The 23,481-nt window shown below is 32.3% G+C and overlaps 2 protein-coding genes across 7 annotated transcripts in view; one reads left to right on the top strand and one right to left on the bottom strand.

The window, feature by feature from the left end:
* Positions 1–281: 281 nt before the first annotated feature.
* LOC112683602 (vacuolar protein-sorting-associated protein 25) lies at positions 282–16,288 on the top strand. The gene is made up of 5 exons (XM_025554701.1): positions 282–523; positions 603–748; positions 13,363–13,450; positions 14,759–14,877; positions 16,040–16,288. Exons 1-5 carry the CDS (start codon positions 474–476, stop codon positions 16,153–16,155), a joined length of 519 nt encoding a protein of 172 aa, XP_025410486.1. The 5' UTR covers positions 282–473; the 3' UTR covers positions 16,156–16,288.
* Positions 16,289–16,430: 142 nt separating this feature from the next.
* Positions 16,431–23,481, bottom strand: part of LOC112683605 (very low-density lipoprotein receptor-like) — a 66,182-nt gene continuing 59,131 nt past the window's right edge. For 2 of the 6 annotated variants that reach the window (XM_025554703.1, XM_025554707.1), the window contains 6 exons: positions 23,208–23,406; positions 22,859–22,918; positions 18,737–18,855; positions 17,930–18,085; positions 17,784–17,801; positions 16,431–17,619 (listed from right to left, as the gene is read on the bottom strand). In XM_025554703.1, coding sequence (XP_025410488.1) covers positions 17,575–17,619; positions 17,784–17,801; positions 17,930–18,085; positions 18,737–18,855; positions 22,859–22,918; positions 23,208–23,406 — 597 coding nt within the window. In that variant the 3' untranslated portion in view covers positions 16,431–17,574. The remainder of the gene's footprint in view (positions 17,620–17,783; positions 17,802–17,929; positions 18,086–18,736; positions 18,856–22,858; positions 22,919–23,207; positions 23,407–23,481) is intronic. The other 4 variants (XM_025554704.1, XM_025554708.1, XM_025554706.1 and 1 more) reach the window with 3 other exon arrangements.

Below are 23,481 nucleotides of genomic sequence, written 5' to 3'. Positions count from 1 at the left end.
TCCATAATAGAATAGCGTCAATAGGTTTCCTCTTAATCGGATCGATTATTCATATCTGTCGTTTTTATATTTTTACTCTTATCATTATTTTAAACCGATTCGATACGACGAAGTAAAAGGATCATTACTTTTCATTCGATATTTACTCATGTCGGTCCTTTTATTTCGATATTTTTCCCATATCGGTATTTTCATTCGTTTCGCTACCAAGTAAAAGTATCGATACTTTTCAATTGATACCACGTCCCTAGTTATCTAAGTTATAGAAGATATCTTTTCTGCGACTGGTAGTCCATTATCATGGTGCCGAACGCTGATAGACCATAGAAAAGAGATTAGGTGACGGTATACTGATAGACGGTCGATTCATCAGAACTGATACGGAATGTTTTTGAACCGAAACGCGTTGAATTCTCGTCGTGTCGGTTCCCGAATCACAGTCGGCTACATGTTCGCGTGCACGTGATACAGACATGGGCGAAGTCCAGTGGCCGTGGCAGTACAGTTTTCCGCCGTTCTTCACGTAAGGAAACAGTGAACGGGGACATCCGTTGGAAGAACCGTGTTTGGTAATTAATTTCGCTTTTTCTTGGTGCGCCCAGGATCCAGCCGAATGCGGAAACAAGGAAGAAGCAGTTGGAAGCTTGGAGGACGTTGCTGCTGGAGTACTGTCGAACGCAGAAGGTGTGCGTCATTGATGTGCGCGAAGGAGACCGTTTGTCCGTGTTCAACAATGCCGTCATATCCAGTACGTAGCGTTTAAACGTGTCCGCATTAGGAAACCAACGGACAAAATTACTTTACAAAGTATATTTAGAACAACGGAATAATAGATTATAAAAATAGACTATGACAGTGTTAGTGCAATATTGTCACACATTATTTTTTGAAGGTCTTAGCCCCCCTCCCAAGACATCTCCCTTACGTATGCCTACGATTAGCTATATTTCTCCTATAAAGTTCCCTGACCGTAAATAAACGCTGGATTCGTCTTTGAAAGCAAGTAGAGGCAAATATCACTCTTTTAGGTTACTTATGATCGGATGAACGTTTGACATTTTTACGAAAATATAATCTATAAAAGGATACAGCATTGTACTTAGGTCTCTCACTTTGATTAGTGTTAATGTGTTTTAATACGTCGTTTTTTCCAGCTTGGCGAATAAAATTATATTATGTTTTCCACCAGATGTTTGCGGATAGTCCAGTGCCCTTAGTTACTAAGACACTTGATTATGTCAGCTAATACCATTGTCTTATCTTTAATTTTGATAAGTTTAACTCATATGTTATATTTTAATATTGATGTTTCATCAGTTTTTTTTTTATATCATTTTTATTTTTAATGTTAGGTTTGTATTATATATACAAGATTTGCATATTATATTTATTTTTATTAAGAATAACAATAGTAATAGTCTATTAAAATCATTTTTCAGAAATTGATTCGATCAAATTCCTTTTTTGGAAGTATGATTTTGAGTAGCTTTAGTGACTTATAAATAAGTATCATCCTAACTATGCATAGTTATTAGTCCATTCAAATGTAAATATTGTTTTAACAAAAATAAAATAATATTTGAATATTAAGTTCTATAATTGTTAGTATAAATTATTGCTGTTAATGATTGTTTTACAATTGCATTATTAAGTTAAGTAGTGGCATGTTTAACTAGTTTTTGAACAAAAATGTATGTAAGGTAACTATCAAAATTATTGAATTTAAGGATTAATGTTACATGAGTATAATATCAATTATTTTTGAATTCCATTAAAAACAAGTGTACAATAAACTACCATAGAGATCTGATTGCATTTGTTGTTAACTTTGTGAGTTGGAAGTTTATAAATATTGTTTTGGTCCAGGCAGCTTATTTTAGTTTTGTTATTTGAGTAATAGTGCCAATGGTGAACATTATGTAATTTTAAAGTTAAAGCCAAGTTAAAAAGTAAATTTTTTAACTACTTAACTAGTTTGTTAATTTTTAAATCAACTTAAGAACTTAATTAGTTCATTTAACTGTTGAAATAATTTAACTTTTCTCAGTTGATTTTATAATAATCCATAGAGTTAAAATTTAAAACTGTTTTTAAATATTCCTATATTATATTAATACAAATCTTTCTATTATTTTTTTCTCGATAGAATAATTTTTTATGTGGATAGGCAAATATTGATAGGCATTTCTAGATATAGGGAAATACATTTTATTTTTATTTTGTGCTGTTTATAGTTTGAATACCTATTTAATAATCATATACATTTAAATGTTTTTATGTTACACTGTATACTGTAGTTTATGGTTTAAGTTTAATATAATTGTTTAAGTATTTTAATTTAAGAAATCAGCAAAAACACAATCACTTTATGTGTTCCATATTCTAAGTAAAAAAGTACATTGACTTTTTTTAAACTATATGAAGTTAATATTAATTTCCCAATTGATTTTAAATTGCATCATTGATCAAGTATACTAAAATATTTATTATATTTACCATAATTTATGATATTTTATCAATGATAGCACTATAGGCATAGATGCATTTTGGAGAAGGGAGCTTAGGTGTACTTTGCACCTCCATTTTCGAAATAAGTACCCTCAAATGTGTTGATGTTAATTTACATTTAAATACTCATTACTCATTATGTATGGAAAAACAAAGTTTTTATTGTATAAATATATAATTTTTTTTTCACTTCTGGAAAAACTCTTAAGATTTAAAAAAAATGATTTATCTAAAGTACCACTGCATGCCAATTTAAAATCTAAAAAAGGTCCTAGAAAAAAACTTTTTGACCAGTATTTCTATCTGAAAGTGTTAAAAAAATCAAATACAAACATCATTATAAAATCATAATATCCTTCGCTTCAATAAGAATCTAAAAGTAATCATGTGTTGAAACATTTGTGTTTACAGAGAGGTAATTCGTTATTTGCGCAATAAAAATATAAAATCAAAGGAAACAATTTAAATTTAGAAATATTCATATATTTACCAAATATTTTGGTAACTGTTGAATTGTACGGTTTGCGGGTGTCTATAACTATTAAGGAACATGAAAAGATAAAAGGGCTTCAGCACCCCCAGTTTTTTCATTAAAATTGAGCCCCTGCATATACAATTTGAGTTCATCGTAGATTAGTCTTGGTTAATCGTCACGGCGTGTGGGCACTATGGGTATTGGATAGGTACTTAAATAAAATCTCATCACAAATATATGTATTGCAACAAACAGCAACATTCATTAACATAACTAAGAGTTACATAAGTTATCATTCCTTTTTGTTTTGGAATAATCATATCGTATTTTATAAACAAAAATATTTATTTTTTTTCTGAAGTACACACCCGAAGGCAATCAGTATAGAATAATTAAATACTTATATTAGTTGGATAAAAAATATACATAATTTAAGTGTCTAACATTAAATACAACAATATCAAGTAAATATATTTACACTTTGGTTGAATTAGTTTGTATACAATATATTAGAATAGAAAAAAAATATATTAATTTGTATCGCTTTTTGAGAGGAATTAAAAATATCAAATTTGGTTTGTAAATTATTACAGGAAACTAGTGCTCTGTTAATAGGGGGAAAAAACAAAAGTGAACAATTTAAATTTAGAAATATTTATATACTTACCAAATATTTTAATAACTGTTGAATTGCACGGGTTGTGGATGTCTATAACCATTAAGGAGCATGAAAAATATGGAAGGGCTTCAGTACCTCTAGTTTTTTCATTGAAATTGCGCCCCTGACTATCGAGGTATATCACATTAGCAGGGACGCCCACAGAAATGTAGCTCAGGGGGGGCAAAAAAATTGTAAGTACCTAAATACTTATAGGAAGATTTACTGCTACATATTTCATCTACTCATATTTTGTATTACTATCATTAATAATTTTTTAAAAATCAAAAGTCATTTAAGTTTATATAAAATTACATTATTAGTTATTAGTTTTAATATTTATAAGAAAAAATATAATAAAGTTTAAACAAAAAACAACTTTATTTGATTGAATTCGCATCATATTTTATTATTTTATTCAAAAAGTAATGACAATCTCCTTTTGTTTGAAGCAAATAAATTAATTGAATCATCATTTGTTGATTAAAAAAATGTTAGATACTTGTTAGATACAAGGATTGTCGAATAGTCACTGAATACCCAAGATCAGCTTTATGTAAAATAACTTCCAATTTTGTAAGTGACGCGAAAATCTCAAGGGGGGCAATGGCCCCTACTGGCCCCCCCCATCCGGGCGTCCCTGCACATTAACCATGTTATTTTTAATACGGGTTTGATGAGGTATATTTTCTTGATTATCATCCTCCATAAACCCTTATAATAGTATATTTTTAAACCGATGACAACTTCAAATTGTTTATTGTGGAGAAAACAACCAGTTGTGGTCGGGTCGCTAGTATCCTGTATATGTCATACCTATACTCAGTGCCGGATCGAGGAGGAAGCAAATTGGTATGTTTGCTCCAGGCGTTGTTTGTATAAGGGTATAAGGGCGCTCTTAAGTTTATGAAAAATTATAAAAGTCATGAACACACTCCGTACTTCCACCCACGTAAGGGCGATGCATTTTAATTCACTCAAATTTCCTAGATCCTAGACTCCCTAATGCTACAAATCTTACAGCGCTGTAATACATAAAACGGGCTATTTTTGATGATATTTCTGAAGATAAAAACTACATTCGTTCGTCTCCTATGATGTTATAACATTGAACAAATATGTATGCGTATCTTTAAAAAATGAATTCGAAATAAGATCCGCTGTATTAAAAATGTTATCGAAGAGTTAATTTCGAGTCGTGTACTGAATTAAAGGCGTAGAGTTCAATAAGTCATCTAAAATTATATTCACTACAGATCACATTTTTTACCTATTCGACCACCAATCGATTTCAAACTTTTTACTCAGGTTTTATTGTGACCTACGTTCGGGACGCCACTGGGTCCGCGACATCCTGTTCACTATCCAAATGTCGATTTTTGTCGCGAAATCGATATCGTCGAATATTGTTATATGTCTTATTATTTCCACCTTGTCGTCGTCGTCGGCGTAATGCAATTGTATTTATACGCCGTGGGACGCGTTCGATTTTTATTGTATTATTGTTTTCTCCTTCTCGACGCAACCGTTCGGGAAATGGAAGACAAATTTATTCGCCGAGTACGTAATCGGTTTACTGGCGGGTACGTCAAATTTCATAAGATCTACGGGATCGCAGAAACGTTTTCGTGGAAAAGATGTGTTGCATAGGATGTGTGAATCATCGCCGAGCTGAAATGTACCCAATCGCTTAGGTTACGGGTTTACCGTGCGAACGTCTGTCGAATAAAATATGTTATCGTAACAATATTGAAACGTTTCATGTTGAGTAGCGCAATACGATTCATACCATTCTTAATCGCGATCAAACGTATTCAGTGTAATTGTAAATAAATATATTCCTTATAGAATTAGCGTCTTGATGGGACACATTTTTTTTTCACTCACCATATAACCTAACTTAATACATTGTAATTATTGTACGTTGTTTTTCCGTAATGCGAATAAATTGTTGATGTACGTTATGTGTGCGTCGGATTTGTGCGTACATTAAATATATTTTATAATATTTATTGAAAAAAAAATGAGTAAAATTATAGTTTATTAATTTCAATATATATTTATAAAATAAGTATAAAAAGAGGTAATTCTTTTCGGGTTTGGTTGGTTGTACAAGAAAAAATGCAGTCCGTAAAATATTAATATTTACTTATTCTCAAAATAATGTAATACTTTTGAAATTATAATGGAAAAACGGATGATACGAACCCTTTAGTATACGGATGGCATTAACAAAAATAAATAATTAAACATCATTATGTAGGACAAAACAAAACTCATTTTATTTAGAAATTCACGTAATTTATTTATCACTTGTCAAAGTTGGTAAATTTTGTTCGGAAAAAAAATCGTATTTGCACGTATATGATTCTTTGAGTGTTAACAGGCCATAAATTAGAATATGATTGTAATATGTACTTAAAAAATAATTTGTTCCATAGTAATTGTTCAAGTACAAAGTCCTGCAACATTTCTGTGAATAATTTTTGTACAAAATTACTGAAATCGGTCACTGTCGTTACTAACTGTAAACAAGTCTGGATGTGTGAGCCACGAACTAAAATAATATTATCTATTATCTTAGTTCGTTGTGCGAATTATAAAATATGTTAATCCACTTGCAGCCGGTCAGATAACATACGCCCATTTCATATTAAGATAAAAATTTATAACGCGACAGTTTTCTGACGTCTAATTATATACTATTTTACGAGCAATGGAGCAGTTTATTGTTTTTAAAACCACGCGTCGTTCGTGTTCTATATTATGTCTGGTGCTTCTGTAGTCGTAATTTTTTTGCGACTGAAAGTACATTTTAATTTTGACGAGTCAGCGTCACAAATTGACCATTTGAATACCTATGCATTTTAGGATCATCCATTTCGTTGGGAGTTGTGTAGTTTTACCGATGCACGAAGTTTTTGTCGTCATCTTCACATAATGTACAGGCGTGCGAAGAATTCCAATAAGATCGGTCAAGTCTGAAATTATTTGGACCACTTTAATCTTGAAAATACTCTATCGATGTTTTTCAAATACTCGTGCTCGCAAATATTGTTACTAACCTAATGGATACGGCAACACAATTATAGGTGTTCAGTTGGTCTAGTTTTAGCTCGCGAAAAAAGTGTTCTTGTGCATTTCTTTTTTCGTGTATTTTCATAAATGTAAATACTTAGGTAAATATAACATTTTTTAGTTTTTAAAATTGTTTTCGAGTATTGTTGACTACAGTATACGCTATAATTTTACCATTTATTTTTATAATGAAATCAGTGTCCCCAAAAATGTCTGAATGAGTGTCTAGATTTGGACGATTCGTCCTATGTGTAGAACTAATTGAATTATGTGTGATACAACCATTTGCATATAATATGGCTAATGAAAAATTACCTATGATTATTGAAAAAATAAAGGTCAAACGAAAGCGGTACATAAACGATTCGGACCGAAGGTCATAGATTTCGCAATGCTTAACATTGTCACATTTTAGATAGTTAATTACATTTTTTTTGTTAAAACAACAGTATCTCAAATGTTTTATATAATATGGGAATTTATTATACCGGTATTTAAATGACAAGTCTTGAAATCTTAAACCTTTTTGTTTTGTCATTAAAAATATTAAATATTTAAAAGAGTGTAATTACTTGAAATATAAACGTGAACTATTGTTTTTAAATCATTATTAGGAAAAAATGTGAAAATATTACATCATACATTTGTAGAGCTTTGGGGAAAACGATTCAAAATGAATTATAAAAAAATATTAATTAAATAATACTCGGATATTGTAAAAATTGTTCGTGCATATTATATTATGTTGACCTTACATTGAATTGTTTTTCAAGTCTATTTGAACACGAAATTAGTTATTTTACCGAGAAAAAAAATGTATACCAGCTTTGAAGTTTAAATTTTTTGAAAAATTATCTCTCATTTCTTACGCAGATTTTAAACTACTCTTGTAATTTTGGTTGAATTTAAATTACTCGAAAAAAAAGAGAAAAAAGGTGTTGTAAAATAAACGTATATTTCTCATTTCCTTTTCAACCGAAAGTATACATTTTTAACGAGTAATTTATAGTGAAATAATTTTCAAGGTAGCTCACGTAATTATTCCTATACATATAATTGATGGTCACTGTAAACCTGTAGCTGTAAACGCGGAAACTGTTTGGATCTTTTACCATACAATCGCAAACATTGTTGTTGGAAAACATTTTCTAAATGGTAATTACGCAGTTATTATTTTTTTGTTCTAATATGGTTTTTATTCTACATTGAAAAATTATACGTATTTTAACATTATAATTAAAGTTTACAAAGGAAAAATTAAAATTGTAATAATATTAAAATAGTATCCGAAAAAGATACGGTTTAAGAAGCATCCCGCTAGGGTGTAGTTTGAAATACAAATACTAATAAACTTTCGCGGTTTTTAAAAACTTGCTGTCTTTGAAAAATATTATTTATTAAACACTAATTTCCATGCATTAATTTGATCGGAGTTTAAAAAAAAAACGTTTACCGAGCAGCTTATATATTCATTATGTGCACTTCGTACGTGCTCGCAGTTTTCATTCGGATTTATAGTCAAGTCGAACGTATACGTCATAAGACATGATTTTCGTTGTACAATCATTTATATTCGAATATAAAACTATATACGTTTTGAAACAGTATAACAAATACTTATATTTTTTTTTTGGATGTCTTACATTTACAGTAGGTTTAATTGCATGCACGTATGAGTATAATATCAAATACGGCAGTTTTCTAGATAACTGCAATGCGAAAAATTTTTAATATTTTAAAAACTGTTTAAGGTAAGATAATTATATTTCTTGGCATGAAGTTAATTAATTTTGTTATTAAGAATTCATACTGCATACAGGAGCAAGTTATCTTTGGCCATTGAATTTTATAATTATATAAATTATATATCTTGTATAAATCTCGTAAACAACTGTGTGTTTACTCACATACCTCACATTTCTTTATGTAAAGAAGATTAAATCGAAGTTTAGTGCAACTCAGCTATTTTCTTTTGCGTTTTATTTTATTTTTTCGTTGGAAAAATAAAATTAAAAAATGTATTGAATAAAATAGATAATAAATCATAACCAAAATAACATAAAAAAAAAAGAAAATCACCGAATAACGGAAAAAACTTGTTGCGAAAAAGTATATATATATTATAAATTAATCAAATTAAAACAAATGTTCTTTATACTTCTCCCGCCTACCTTCGTACATAGTATTCATAAAGAGGACATATAATAAGAGATATTATCGTCTCTGGACTTTTCACATCTATTATATTACTTAAGTTCACGACATTTTAGTATCTGAGAAAAACGAGTTAAGTTACGATATATTATGTTCATTTTATTTGCAATCATGCTTCAATATTTTCTAACGGTAATGCTTAGATGGATGGTTTTATTTATATGTATTGTAACGTTATAGTATGTATATAAGAATGGAGATTCAATGCTGCGGAAAAACGGAAAAAAAATATATAAATCAATCGATAAATAAGGAAAAGTAGTAAAATAAACCGATTTTTTTCAAAAATACATAATATTTCAGTTATTTTTTTGGTATGTCAAAAGAAATAATCATTTAAAATATTTAGTATTACCTAATTGTAATTATAAATATTATACAATTCGACTTTTGCCGTCTATTGTTTAGTAAAATATGAAATTTTTTTGTCTCTAAACACATCATATGTATTATATATCTGCATAGTGTATCATTGCAAATTAATTTACTGTCGTTTGGCCCATTTATGTCAAGTTTTGATTTCGGCAAAATAAAGATTGATTTTCTGAATAGAATTTCACAGTTTTCATCCCAAAAATCCAACAAACGCTCGAGACAAGACTGCGCAGACATTTCGTGTAAGGTTCTAAGAAGAAAAGAAAAAAAAAGAATTTATCATGATCAAAAAAATTGCATAGAAATAGATATATTTTATCTTGCACGTTGTTCTGCGGTTACTTTATTTTTATTTTTCAAGAGAGAATCTTGATAGAAAAGCTTTTTATTTAACGTATTAACGTATCGTTCGGCTATATTGTATGCAGGTATTTACGCGCCCGTTCTTCGCAGTAATCTGCCGACGTCCGTTCCTATTTTCAGAGCGCATGTTCATAGTGTGGCTGTGCTGTCGTGAACGCACCCCGAGCCCTTCTTGATTGACCTTTGGCGCGAAACGTCTTCAGCGTTGTCATCTCTAGACCGTATTGCTATCGGCATTTTGCCACATTCTTTAATTCAATCGTTATTGCGTGGCTAAAAAACAGAAGAGGAGAAAATGGTCGGGCGTGGTTCGCGTTAATCCAAAGGGCTATTACGTAAATGATTTAGCCTACTGCGACTAAACGGGTAGGTTGTAACTTGCACCACCGCGGTACACATGCCTCTCAATCGGCTCAAAAAATGTGGCAGGTCAGAGGCTAAAATATATAGTTTTTTGTACTGCACACTTAAGGATTCATACCCCCCTTTCAAACGTTAACAGTAATGAGTAATACAGTTAAAATAGTTGGTATTATAGATTTTGGTGATGATACATCTTGGAATTTTAAAAATGTGTAAAATATTTTAATAAAATATGTAAAATTAAAAACAAATACCATAATATAAAGAATAGAATCACCACACACTTTTTATTTCGTACTACACACTTTACATTTTGTATTATACAAAACGTGGCGTACTGCATACAATTTTAGTCCCTGTGGCAGGTGTAGCACATGAACTTTCTGCTTATGATTATACGAGCGGGACAATCGATCTGAAAACGTATCAACAGCCCTCGGTTTACATTGGTACGTGCACTATGAAACATCAAAGCGTTGGATTTGCTCTATCGTTGATTATATATCTGTTTTATATATGATGATAAGTATAAAAAAAAACAATAAAAATACAAATTCTAAGATTAGGTCAATATTGTAATTTTCATTCTGTATGCGCATTATTATTATACATAATATTAATCTTGAAATATGAAATTTGAGTCTTGTTATTAGTTTTATATGTGTTACAAATATTGATCTAAACTGGAAACAAATTAACAATGTAAAATAATTTTTTTATACTAACGAATGAAAAATATCACTGCTTAAAAGCAATAAATTAATATTTAAATAAACTTATACATTAATACAATGTCTATTCGTTAAGAAATATCTTTTAAAATGCCAAAAACAACAGAAGAAAATAGTGTCCATAGGTTTTGATGCAACAGGAACAATACATTTAAAAATGTTTGATTTTATCAAATTTGAAAATCGGATATTTTATGTTATGTATTGTATTGATATTATTAAATCAAATATGCTCAGTATTGATTATTTAATTATAACTCTGTTGAATTGAACATTTTGTCAATTTGAAGTATTGTGTTTTCGTAGAACCCATCATACTCGTTATTTTATCACAATGTTCGATTTTTGTCATTATTCCGAAAAAAACCCTGGGCATAAAACTCCGCGAATAGCAACGAGTAGAAATAATCAACGTGCTCTTGGTCATAATAACGTTAAAGTGAAACAGAGTTATTATTATTTTATTTGTGTACGTTTAAAGAATCATCTTAATGTACCATCCTAATAAGTCTTATGTATTATGTAACGGGTATTAAAATAGCGTTCGTTTAAATTCAATTCGTTTCCGATTATCCGTATATAGCAGTTGCACTCACGTGGAGACAAACGTTCAAAAATATTTCGATAATACACGTGTATTATACGTCGGATGTATTCGTTTATTCTTCATTATTTTTAAGTTTGCACACAGCGTACCTGTTTACGGTAGTTGGTAAATTGGGTCCTTAATAACCTTTAGCAGTAGGAAAGTTGGTTCCCGGGAAAAGAAAGGTAGTAGGTAAGTTGGGTCCTGGGAAAAAAAGGTAGTAAGTTAAGTCCAAGGTAAACAATTTTTTTTTTAAATATCTAATAATTTTTATTAGAAGTCAATTTTAATATTATTGTGTCATTTTCGGTAAAAACTTAAAAGATACAAATTTAACAAACTCAAATCGACGTACAGTACGCAATGCACGCTACGAAAAATGTGATCGTGAAAATGCTCAGATTTTGTACACTCGTGTCTGTGTGTAATCGTAAGAACTATCATCAATATTGGTGTTAACTGATAACTGACATACGATATACGACAGACCAATGTACGTATAAGCCTATATACGTATCTTAATTAGACATGATCAAAGTTACGACGTTACGAAGTTATTTGATCACAATGGAATCGATAACCGATAGAAACGGTATGAATTGTCATTTGTAAAACGACTACGGCGAGGTAGTATAGTCAGTAGTCAGTAGGGATTCAATTTACCTACTAACTTTTTTTTCCCCGGGACCCAACTTACCTAATATCTTTTTTTTTCCCGATACTCAATTTACCGCTTCCAAAATGAACACAGAATATCCGGGACTCGATTTACCTAGACCCCTGTTTACGTACACCTGTCGCGCGGAAATCGTATTACAAACAAATCCCTGGGTGTGCTACGCATGCTCTCGTTAAAACGATCCTGCGAGTAACACTACACTTCTGCTCGTGCTTTTCGGCAGAACCCGTCACTGCCTTTACAATTTTTTTTTTAATTTTTTTCCCCTTGTAATCGTTATCATATAACGATTGCGTACGTATACATACGTTACGTTCTCTGAAAACATTTTTTCGTCGATATTGTTCCTATCGCGCTCCGCTATTATTACTATTTCATTGCATTTATACATAAGTAATGTTTTTCCGCGTAATACCAGTCAAGTGTAATAGATGTCGTTTTTCTCTGACAGCACAGTGCGGCGCGAGCGTGTTCGTATTGCATGCTATATATATTAGATCCTGAAAGAATGCGTAAGGGTTTTTTTTACGGTTGTTTTTTTTTCTCGTTCTTTCTCCCTCTCTCACTCTCTCCTCGGGGTTAGTATATAAACGTTTATCGAAAGTTAGGGAAACCTAACGCGCGTCGCTAATTTCTCTACAACGTATAATACCCGGCAATCGGCGAACACCGCTGTTATCACTGCAATGCGATTGGATTTTCGATATATTTAACAGTTTTCTGCAAACTGGAGAACGATTTAGTGAAATGTATCAAGCAAGTGCGTAATAATTTTCTTTCGATTAAAAGACCGCCGTATATTTTCGATTTGAATCGAGTCCACGTTTTCGCCATGATTCTATCCTAGCCAACACCAACGAATACAACAATGGATTTTTGGTGATATTCAACGGGGCCAAACGGAAACCGCGGTATAGTTATCGATCTCCAAGTAGTATTTGTAACGAATTAAAATCGATACGTTGGAAAGAGAAGTGAGAAATGAGATGCGCGCAGAATGAACAGAAAATCAACGGTTTTAACCCTCCCCCCAGGAGAGTTTGGTTTAAAATAATTAAAAATAGTGATATGTATCTGATAGTCATCGATTTATAATATTAGATAAGGTGTTCAATGCACAAGTGCACACATATATATGCATATACAGGTATATATAGATGTATGAATACAAATGTTGTATAAACTTATCCGTTTGCTTGGAATGACATTTCGAACGCGCAGTGATTTATTTCATTACTTCTAAATACAACCAATACTCCACAGAAACGTTTACACCAAGAACCGGTATAATACCGGTTTCATTTTAATTTAATTTTTTTCGTGCGTATACAGGAAAACTGTCACCCGAAGCGATCACCATAGTGTTGGAAGCTTTGCAGAGGACGGGAAACGCTGAACCGTTGGACAAGTCGAGAACAAGGTACACATGTTGTTTTTTTATTATTATAATTATTTTACCGATAATTATTATCAGCCGTACACATATTTATTTGTTGTTACTCTTACGTTCGCTCACAAATTATGCTCTTCGAGGCTGTGTGTTCATAATATGGTACTTATAATTGGTTCGGTATTCAACGCACCTACATTATTATAATACGTTATGACATTATTTGTTGAAAGCCGAGTGATTTCAAATTAAATCGCAGTCGCGTTCAAATAATACTACACTTATATAATAGCCTGTTTAATATGCAGGATTCTTCTCGATTTCTCGATCCTTTTTCTAATTCCCTATGGGGGGGGGTTTGAGATCATGTCGAGTAATTCCTATAAACCGTTGTAATTCGCTGTGGCTACTGTATTTCCCGTTGGAATATGTACATAATTACTTTCGAATTACTTTTAAATATTAAATAGGTAATATATATATATATATATATATATATATATATATATATATATATGGGTCTTTCATACCGTCCCTGTGCGTATAAAGTTTATAAATGCATATAAGGTATTTGTGTTTTTGTTGTTTTTGTTTTTATGTATTATGATTTTGTATTTTTTTTTACCTTAAATTTTTTTCTTTCGTAAAAATGTAAATATAAAAATACGAACATTTTTTTTTTGTTGCTGCAGAAATACACTAATCGATAATCAGGATGAAAGAAGTGTGTACTTGTAAATTATTTTCCAAAGAAATACATTTAATCATTAATTGGTTTTGGAATTTAAGGACAAAATTATTTATGGAGATAATTAACAAAAATACGCGATGAAAAGTGCTGAGAGAGAGCGCGCGCTTTGATTAAATTAGTTTATTTAAAATGTCGTGTGTAGTTAAAAATGGAGAGAGTCTTTAAACTCACTGATGATCAACTCGAAAGCGAAGCTGGGTGACTTATTCAAGCACGAGAAGAGAGATAAATTACGTACGTTGAACCGAGATAATATTACATGATGAGTATGTTATTTAAGTCAGGCGAATTACTGAAAAGAGTGAGATTTTAATTCGTTAATGATGTTCTCCGGAATTCGTTACGTTTTGTTATTTCGATAATGGGTATTAACCATTACAGTTCAATACGTTTCACGACTGGTACGACAGATTCCACAGGATTACAAGTAAACCGTACACGCCAGAGCCCGCGAGGAACAGCGCGTTTACTTTAGAAATAGATTAAAAGTCGGATTACGCGCGAGAACTTGCGTCAAAGTTTCAAAGTGCTCATCAAGTTGAGAGAGTCAACTGGGGATTTTACTCAAATTTTTTTCTTTCTTTCAGATGGCACGTTTATTGGCACACGTTGGACGAATGGGCGTCGATCGTGTACAAATGGGCCCAAGACAACGCTATGCTCAACACGGTGTGCACGTTCTACGAGATAGCGAACGACAGTGGCGGTGAGTGGTCAACGATATCCGAACGAATTCAGCACTAGATACAAAGGATATGTGCATATTACAAAATAAAAAATCTTTCCTTACTATGCATCAACGCGTACCACGTGTACAATTTATTTACTTTTTCGTTACTGAAAACTTTCTTCCTTCTGAACTATACGACGCGACGTCGCAACAGCAGTTCTTCCGTGGTCGATTGCGTCGCGCGAAACGCGACTGTTAACAATATCAATAGAAAACAATAATCCTGTCGTAGACCGATCTACTACGCATTTCACTGCAGGGCGCGGCCTCCGAATCCTGTTATTTTCCACGTCATCCGCAATTATATTAATCCTAGTACTAAGAGCCAACTTTCAAATTCTCTTCTACCTAACCAGCGCAAAAAAGTGTTTAGCCTCTTCCATTTAAAAATCCTGGTCATGCCTATAACGGTTTCGATTTTGGATTTTTTGGTACGCTGGTTATGATTTAAACTTCAGGAATCGATTTTTAAAAGCAATTATTAATCATTGTATTCAAATGACGAGTTATTGATTCATAATAATAATAATAATAATAAAAAAATGAGTCCGTGAACTTAAACTTACCTATACCGTTGATTGTTGGTAAGAAAATTTTTTATTAAAAATTAGATTGGCGTTGTGGTTTTGATAACGTAATAAAAATAAAAAAATGTCCGATTATCAATTCTGATTACAATTCACCATAGTTGTTATGTTTTCAATTCTGAAAATAGTAATTTGTTTTTAAATTTAACTGTTTATTTGACTTTTAAATTTTTTTCGATTGCAGCAATGTGATCCCTATTTTGAACTTTATTTGTTGAAATAAGCTTTCTCATTACAAGGCCTTAATTTGTGCTCGAAATCGGGTTGAGCCCGGTCTCAAACCTTGTTTATTTTTCGTTACGATTTAAAATGATTCTATAATGAAAAAATTATATAATGAACAATAATGGTCAAAACAGAAAAAAGTAAATTGAATATATGAGTTGGCTGTTAGAGTGAAGTGTCTGCTCACACGGAGAGTAACAATTTGAAAAAAAATTGGAAGAACTTTTATATTTCTAGAGTTTCTCACTTCATTTTTATGAATTTTAGCACTGTTAGAATTTTTTTTTGTAAATACTTGCTACAATATTATTTTTTTCTTTTTTTAGACCTGAACGGTATCGACGATGGTGTTCTGACTAAAGCGTTGAGAGTTTTGGAGAGACGTCAGCAGGCGGAAATACTCACGTTGGAAGGCGGATCGGGCGTGAAATTTTTCGCATGAACCCAAATCGTTTTGGTACGGATATACCTTTATTTTTTTTTTTTGAAATTGTAACAGATACGCATAATAATCGATCGTGTTTTTTATTTTTAGTTTTTCATCGATTAAAAAAAAAAAAACATACATTTACAAACGACTTTTTTCTATTTATTTGAGTTTACAAAATGGGCCTCACTAATATATATATATATATATATATATATATATATTTGCATACTCGTATAATATAATTAATAAATAAATATTTAAAAACAAAAAAAAAAATCACAGTTAAATAATAAAAACTATTATTATCTAACGAAATGGTACACATACATATATTATAATATAATTATATTATTAGAACGAGAATAATGACTGTTAACGGTCATCAATAGTCTCCATAAAGTAGTATATTGTGTTAGGCTGGTGTTGTAAACCGATGCAATTCCGAGTGTTTTTTGGTAAGTGGGATTGCACGCGTATACTCATCCATTCCACCATTCCGATTTTTTCATATATATAATATATACATTTCTTTTTTGGACCACCGCGTAAACATGGCTTACAATTTTCAAAACATACGAAATCGATAAAATCATAACTACCCGCTAGGCCTAACTGGGTTCCTTATATACTATACACGTATAATGTATATTATAGGTAAAAATTATAATCCAATTAAAAATACGATTTTTTGATCTAATAAGACAGACAAGCTTAAAAAATATGTTCAATAAATAACGGAACTATAATATATAGTTGAGTATATAATTAGCAGCTAAAATTACTAATCAACAGTAATGACACTAACTATATATATATACATATCGTAAATTTCCTAAAATTACAATAATTTCATATTAATTTTCCAAAAAAAAAAAAAAACCAGCATGGACAGTAAACATATCGATTAAAATAATTGAACAAACGAGCGAACTGATGCAGATCAAGGATTCCTATACTTTTTGAGCAACAAACAATAAAAAAAATTTAAATAAAAAAAAAAACTCAATTCTTAATTTTTGGCACATACACCTCAGTCGTTAAAGGCAAACCGCATAGCTTAAACAAATTATTTTTGTTTTTTTTTGTTTTTTTACATAAATATTAATAACATAACTTAAAACAAATTATACAATAGGAACTGTTTCATTAAATTATTGGCGTAAGGAAGTATTATAATTATAATAATTGTGTGTATGAAAACGCTGGGAAGACTCTGAATGTTGTACAACAAAATATAAATAAAGGAGAAGAAAATTAGTCATTCGGGTAAGTTGAACACTTGAAGCAAATTTACGCGTGAAATTGGTAACTTGCCAGATATGTCGTTGGCCGTGTACAATTGCGCTTTCGTGAACAACAATTTGTATTTAATTTATTTTTATATTTCCATTGACTAGTGTTGTGCGCAGAGAAACTAAAACGGTCTATACTTTAGACGTACTCGTTTGTGCCAGGACGAGTCAACGGCTCTTGGGCCTGCAATAAAACAAAAACACAGAAAAATAAATAAACAATGTAACGAGACGATGCAACTACTATATTATAGCGTGTAAAAAACATTCCGCGATAATGCAGTCGTGTACTTGTATAGGTAAAATAACTGTTATGTTATGATCACTGTCGTTTAATTTTGAACTTACCGAGTTGTCGTTAAAAAACTAACACGCAGCGTGTAAAAAGGCAAAACAAACATATATTAAGAGCGGAAAATATCGAAAACCGAACGGTATTTTAGAAGGCTGAAAAGTTTTTTTTTTTTTTTTTAAATGATAACGTTGAAGTTTACCTCTTCGCCGATGGACGTAGGATACACCCTGGCCGGTTGGTACTGGCTCTTCTCCAACGTGAACTGATCTTCGGTCGTTTTCCTGTAGATAGGGTTGTCGAAATTCATGCTGGTCACGTTGCGGTGCAAGTAGTGCCGGTACAACAAGAAAGCCCCCTGTTAAAAGAGGAAGATTGTAAAAACCAAATAGTTGTAATATAAGCTCAACGCATGTATGTGCAAGCATATGTTATGTAAGTGTAAAGTTCCTTTGCGACGATGCGTATTCGTACACCATAGCTATGTCATTGTATAACATTGTTTACGTTGTTCTAAATCTTAAATGACCACGATACTATGTGCAATTGCGATTTATAAGCATATTTATTTATATCTTTGATTATATATTTATTATCATTAGCTATAGGCACACCAGAACGATGCAGCGTATATCCTGTTACGCAGGGCCTACGGATGTATGTAGGTACTACGAAATTTAAAAAATGTATAATACAACACAATTTTTTACGATCAAAAAAACATTCGCTTACATAAACGAATATTTTAGAATATATTGAGCGCAGAAAAAATTACATAATTTTTCAATTATGATGTATATTTAAATCAATTTTTAAAAATTATAGGTTTATTTTTTACTGTAAAACACACCACAGTTCACGGGTTAAAAAAGTTTGTTTAAAATTTAGTATGCATAAAAATTGTAAATTATAGGCCCTGCGCGTGATGGTTTAACCGCAGTTCACGTATCATCACATTTGTATCCGACGGAAATGTTAATCGTTATGAAGACAATAGGTAGGTACTCACCAGGGCGGCCAAAGTTATCAATAGCGAACCGGAAAATATGATTATGGCAGCTATGAGTCCGCTGTCTTGTTGTTCCTTGTGATCGTTGACGTTGATTTCCGTCATCGTTCTGTTCATATCTGCAACGAGAGCGACGTGCGTTAGATCGAACGGAACATGTATATAAGAAGACCACAAAAGAAAGTATATGCACTGTATAATAATTATGTATATACAGCGTGAACTTGGGTCAAAACAAATGTTGCTGCCGCCACCACCATCATCCACCACCGTTGGACGGAATATAAACATTAATATGCCAATAATATTAATATGCGTGTGCGACTTAAGATACGGTCTAGCGATAGAATGTGACGTCGATGCATCAGTAGCGAAGTGTAGGTAAATACTTGTTTGCGGCTTGGTAGTTGCAGAAGTGATTTAATATAGTGTGTAAAATGGCAAGCGGCTGGCGAGAAATTCTCAAAAAAGAGAATCGGCGCAAATGGTGGTTCGCAAGAGTGTGTTTTCGGTTTAGGATCGACAAAGCGAGAACAAAAGCTCATGCCCGGTAAGGGGTGCAGTTTATGCTCGGAAAAGGAGAATTTGCCGCGCGTGAAAAAAAAATCGCTTACCCTTTTTAATTTTTAATTAAAAACTGGAGATATCACGGCGCGCACGCACTGTCGTGGTCGAAAATGCACGTATTTTTACCGTGTCTACGTACTGCACCGGTTACGGGTGTTACGACGCGAAGACGAATATTTCGAACGGTAATAACGAGTAACTTATACCATGCGCGCGAGAGCAGACCGAACACTGATCCGGTAATATTCGTACGGAACGAACGTATTAGGTAGGCGACTGCGAGCGATTACACATGTATCGACGCGCAACAATTAAATAAATACTAATAAGACGGACGAGACCGTCAAGGACCGTGCGCCATTCGATTTTTTTCTTCGCGTCCTGCTGCGCAACGTTTCAAGGTCCTGAGCCTCCGTTCGGAATATTTAACGACTTCAAATGATTATTGCCGTCGTCACGTTAAAGACTTGCACTCTCGCCCCCTCCCCCGTTACCCGACGGTCATACGATTATTATTATTATACGTCGATGGTATTCTTTGACGGCCGTAACAGCGCATACTATAGTGCGCGCGGACAATTGAATGGCGTAGGAACATCTACACAAACATCCTCGCCCACCCGTCCCTACTCCTTCACCGCCGACTGTCGTTGAGTTCTATTTTCGTTGCGATGCGTCGCTTACATAGTGCGTGCGCGTGCACTTTCAAAAGCGCGCGTTTATTATTATTATTATTATTATTATTAATACACGGTACAGGACGGATGGCGAACAAAACCGAACTCGTGCCAAAACGCTTTTGAACCGACGTGAACGACAAGAAAAAAAATCAACAAAAAAAAAAAAAAAAAAAAACCAACCTCTACGTTGGTATCTATAGACGACCGTCGTAAAACGCGTAAGTACACATCGTATCGGTATTTGTATTTTATGGAGTCGTAAAGCGATGTTTGCACAGAGCAAAACCAATTGGTGAAAACCGTTCTGTACACGTATTTCTGCAGAATGTGATACTGTGATGGTAAACTCAAAAAATAAAAATAAAAATCAAGGTATTACTTATCAAATACCCTCTTTGCTGAAGTGTTCACTCCGTGCGATACCATCGATGTAATACGATTGGATTTTTAAATTAATTTCGTACATTTCTTGACATTATAGCATTATTATCTGAGCGCGTAGGGAACATTATCTCGTTTAATTGATTATATTTTCGTGCCATCGCTGGCTACTACGATCAGTGAAATTTATAATAAATCGATAGTCTGGGCAAAACAATACGTTCTGTACCGTGATTTAATTTTGTTGGAATTGTAAAAATAAAAAAAAATGTACAGCATGTGTGACATAAAAATCGTAAATGCACTATATAATTATGACACATGATAACATAATGGTTTGTATTATCCTAACGGTTGGTATTTATTAGGTAATATTACTAATATTACGAGTATAGTACGACCAATACCCGACGAACCATTACAGGTTAGTGAAAATCTTAATACAGGGTGGGGCACTAAAATGGCCAATTTCCAAAGATAAATTTTCTCATTAGTTATTAAAATAAAAATTCTCTCTAAATATTATTAGTTGTAAGACATCATGCCATTTAGTAAACATGGAACAGTGGAGTGATGAACAACGTGCTTATGCGATAAAATCATTATACAAAAATAATGACAGTTACATAGTTGCGCAGCGTTCATTTCGTCTTCAATTCAATCTTAAACACCATGATTCGGCACCATCGGCAAGGCTATTTAAATATGGATAACTAACTTTGAAGACACGGGTTTAGCATTAAAAAATATATGCCCGTAAAAAAAAGCATTCATAAACATCACTGCTGTTAAGACCGCTCTCATAAGGAGTCCGAAATGTTCTGCACAAAACATATGTTTTTTTTAAAACTTGTTCAGTAGAAGTCTAGGTCGGATTTTACACAGCGACGTGTTTTTTTTCGTACAGGCTTCTTTTTTAATGTTGAACCCGACTCTTAAAAGTTGGTTACCCATATTTGAATAGCCATGCCGATAGTACTGAATCATGGCGTTCAAGATTAAAATGAAGACGAACAAATGAACGCTGTGCAGCTACGTAACTATTATTATTTTTATAAAACAATTTTATCGCATAAGCACTTTGTTCAGCACTCCACTGTTCCATGTTTACTAAATGGCATGTTGTCTTGCAACTAATAATATTCAGAGAGAATTTTTACTTTAATTGCTACTGAGAAAATTTATCTTTGAAAATCGACCGTTTTAGTGCCCCACTGTACAAGAAGCACTTAGAATCTTAAATCAGTTTAGCTCGGTTGAAAAATACACTGATTTTGTTGCCTTAAAAATGGTATCGTCCAACAATAGATTTCCATTTTCGAACTGCAGTATAATGACGCTTCTATTATTCAGTATAATGTTGATACTTTGAAATACTATAAACTAAGCTATATGTTTTTGGTGTAAGAGTTTTTAGTTTTTAATAAAGGAAACGAAATTCGAAAAAGGTTGAATAACTGAAAAGTTCGATTGGCATCAGTTTAGAGTAAGGTTCTATTCACTCGATGATGATTGAAGTTTTTATTTATATAGATGTTAATTCATAAAATTTGAATAAATGCATAAATTTGACTTTTTGTGCTCATTAAGTTTATTAACTCTTCTCAAGTTTGAAATAAATTATTTTTGAATCTTTCTAAAAAATATACGTGATTTTTAGTGAAATTGAGATTGGATAAAGAAAAAAAAATCTACGCGAACATGTAAATTATTTAATAACAAACCATCCCATAGCAGCTTATTTAACATCTTTATATTAAAATATTCTACGAAAAATTTATTTCTATATACCTTGAAGTTTATTTTTTTAACGCTCAAACTTTTAAGTGAATTTCTAACATTTCAAAGAATATAGTTTCTTATTTACTTTAATGGAAAAACAAAATGACCCTCAAGGTGATGAGAATTTATAAAGAGCATTTGTGAGATATCATGAAATCTTAACACATATTTAATAACATTTTGTGGGCCCGTGAAGTTTTCTGGAGGTATGAAGAGGAAATGGAAGAACTACTTCGAAACTCATAAAACAAGACCCACACAATCATATTGATCAACAATAATATAGTATGCAATTATTATCATCACGTATTCGAAGAAAAGTTTTTTTTTTTTGTTTAATTGTAATAATGTTGAAAACTTTTAGTAATAGCGAAAAAATATAGGAAAAACTTTCAGCGGTTCAATTTCAGATTTAAAACGGAAGAGAAATTGTAAATTTCGCAACTATAAATCGAATATTTGGTACGACGTTTGATATAGTCTAGACGTTGATTCGATAGTAACCGTAGTCAATAATATAATTAAAATTATACAATATGAATGCTATGTGTTAGAGCGCGTACAGATATAGATGGAACATGGGATATGTATTAGGTAGAATAATTAACCAACCACCGTAAGCGTGTGTATATAAAAATTAAAGTAGTTTTGCACAGAAGAAAGAAGAAGAGACACGTGTATGTATACAGATATTTTCGACGGATATACTCACTTAACAGCGTACTATTGGGTATTTTATAAGGTCTGTGTTTGTTTGTTTTGTTCTTAACAACTGTAAAATTATTCAACCAAAAACAAAAAACGGTGAAAAACAAAAACAAAAAAATCAAAACGTTATAACTAATATGTAGTAGAAACAAAGATCGATTCTACTAAAAAAAAAAAAAAAAAAAAATAAAAAAATCAATAAAATACAATAGAATAAACAAATTAAACAAGTTAGCCGTTGTAGTAGAAAAAAAAATAAAAATAAAAAAAGATCACCGAGTCGGAGGCGCATAATAGCGCGCGCGGGGGGAAGTATAATATATATATGTGTGTACCGGACAAAGAACACTTACCTTCTTCGGCGCACATAAGGCCGTCGGACATTAGCATGAGACCGTTGGGACAAGCGCAAGAGATTTTCGGCGACTCGCTGTTGATCTGCGGTGCCGGAAGGCAAAGATGAGAACAATGGCCGTTGACGGCCGCGCAATGGTTTATGCCGTCCGGTTGCCTGTAAGGATGGTACACGTGCACGACCATCGGGTTCTGGGTCTGTGAAACAATCATTCGGTCGACGTTACTACCTGCGAGTTCTCTCGATACGCCCCGGAGGGGGCGCGTTCGCGG

The sequence above is a fragment of the Sipha flava genome, unplaced genomic scaffold (assembly GCF_003268045.1).
Source record: "Sipha flava isolate LNK unplaced genomic scaffold, YSA_version1 230_pilon_pilon, whole genome shotgun sequence".
In the NCBI taxonomy this organism is placed as follows: domain Eukaryota; kingdom Metazoa; phylum Arthropoda; class Insecta; order Hemiptera; family Aphididae; genus Sipha; species Sipha flava.
The sequence above is the reverse complement of the archived record's forward strand: the minus strand, read 5'-3'. Positions and strand labels throughout refer to the sequence as shown.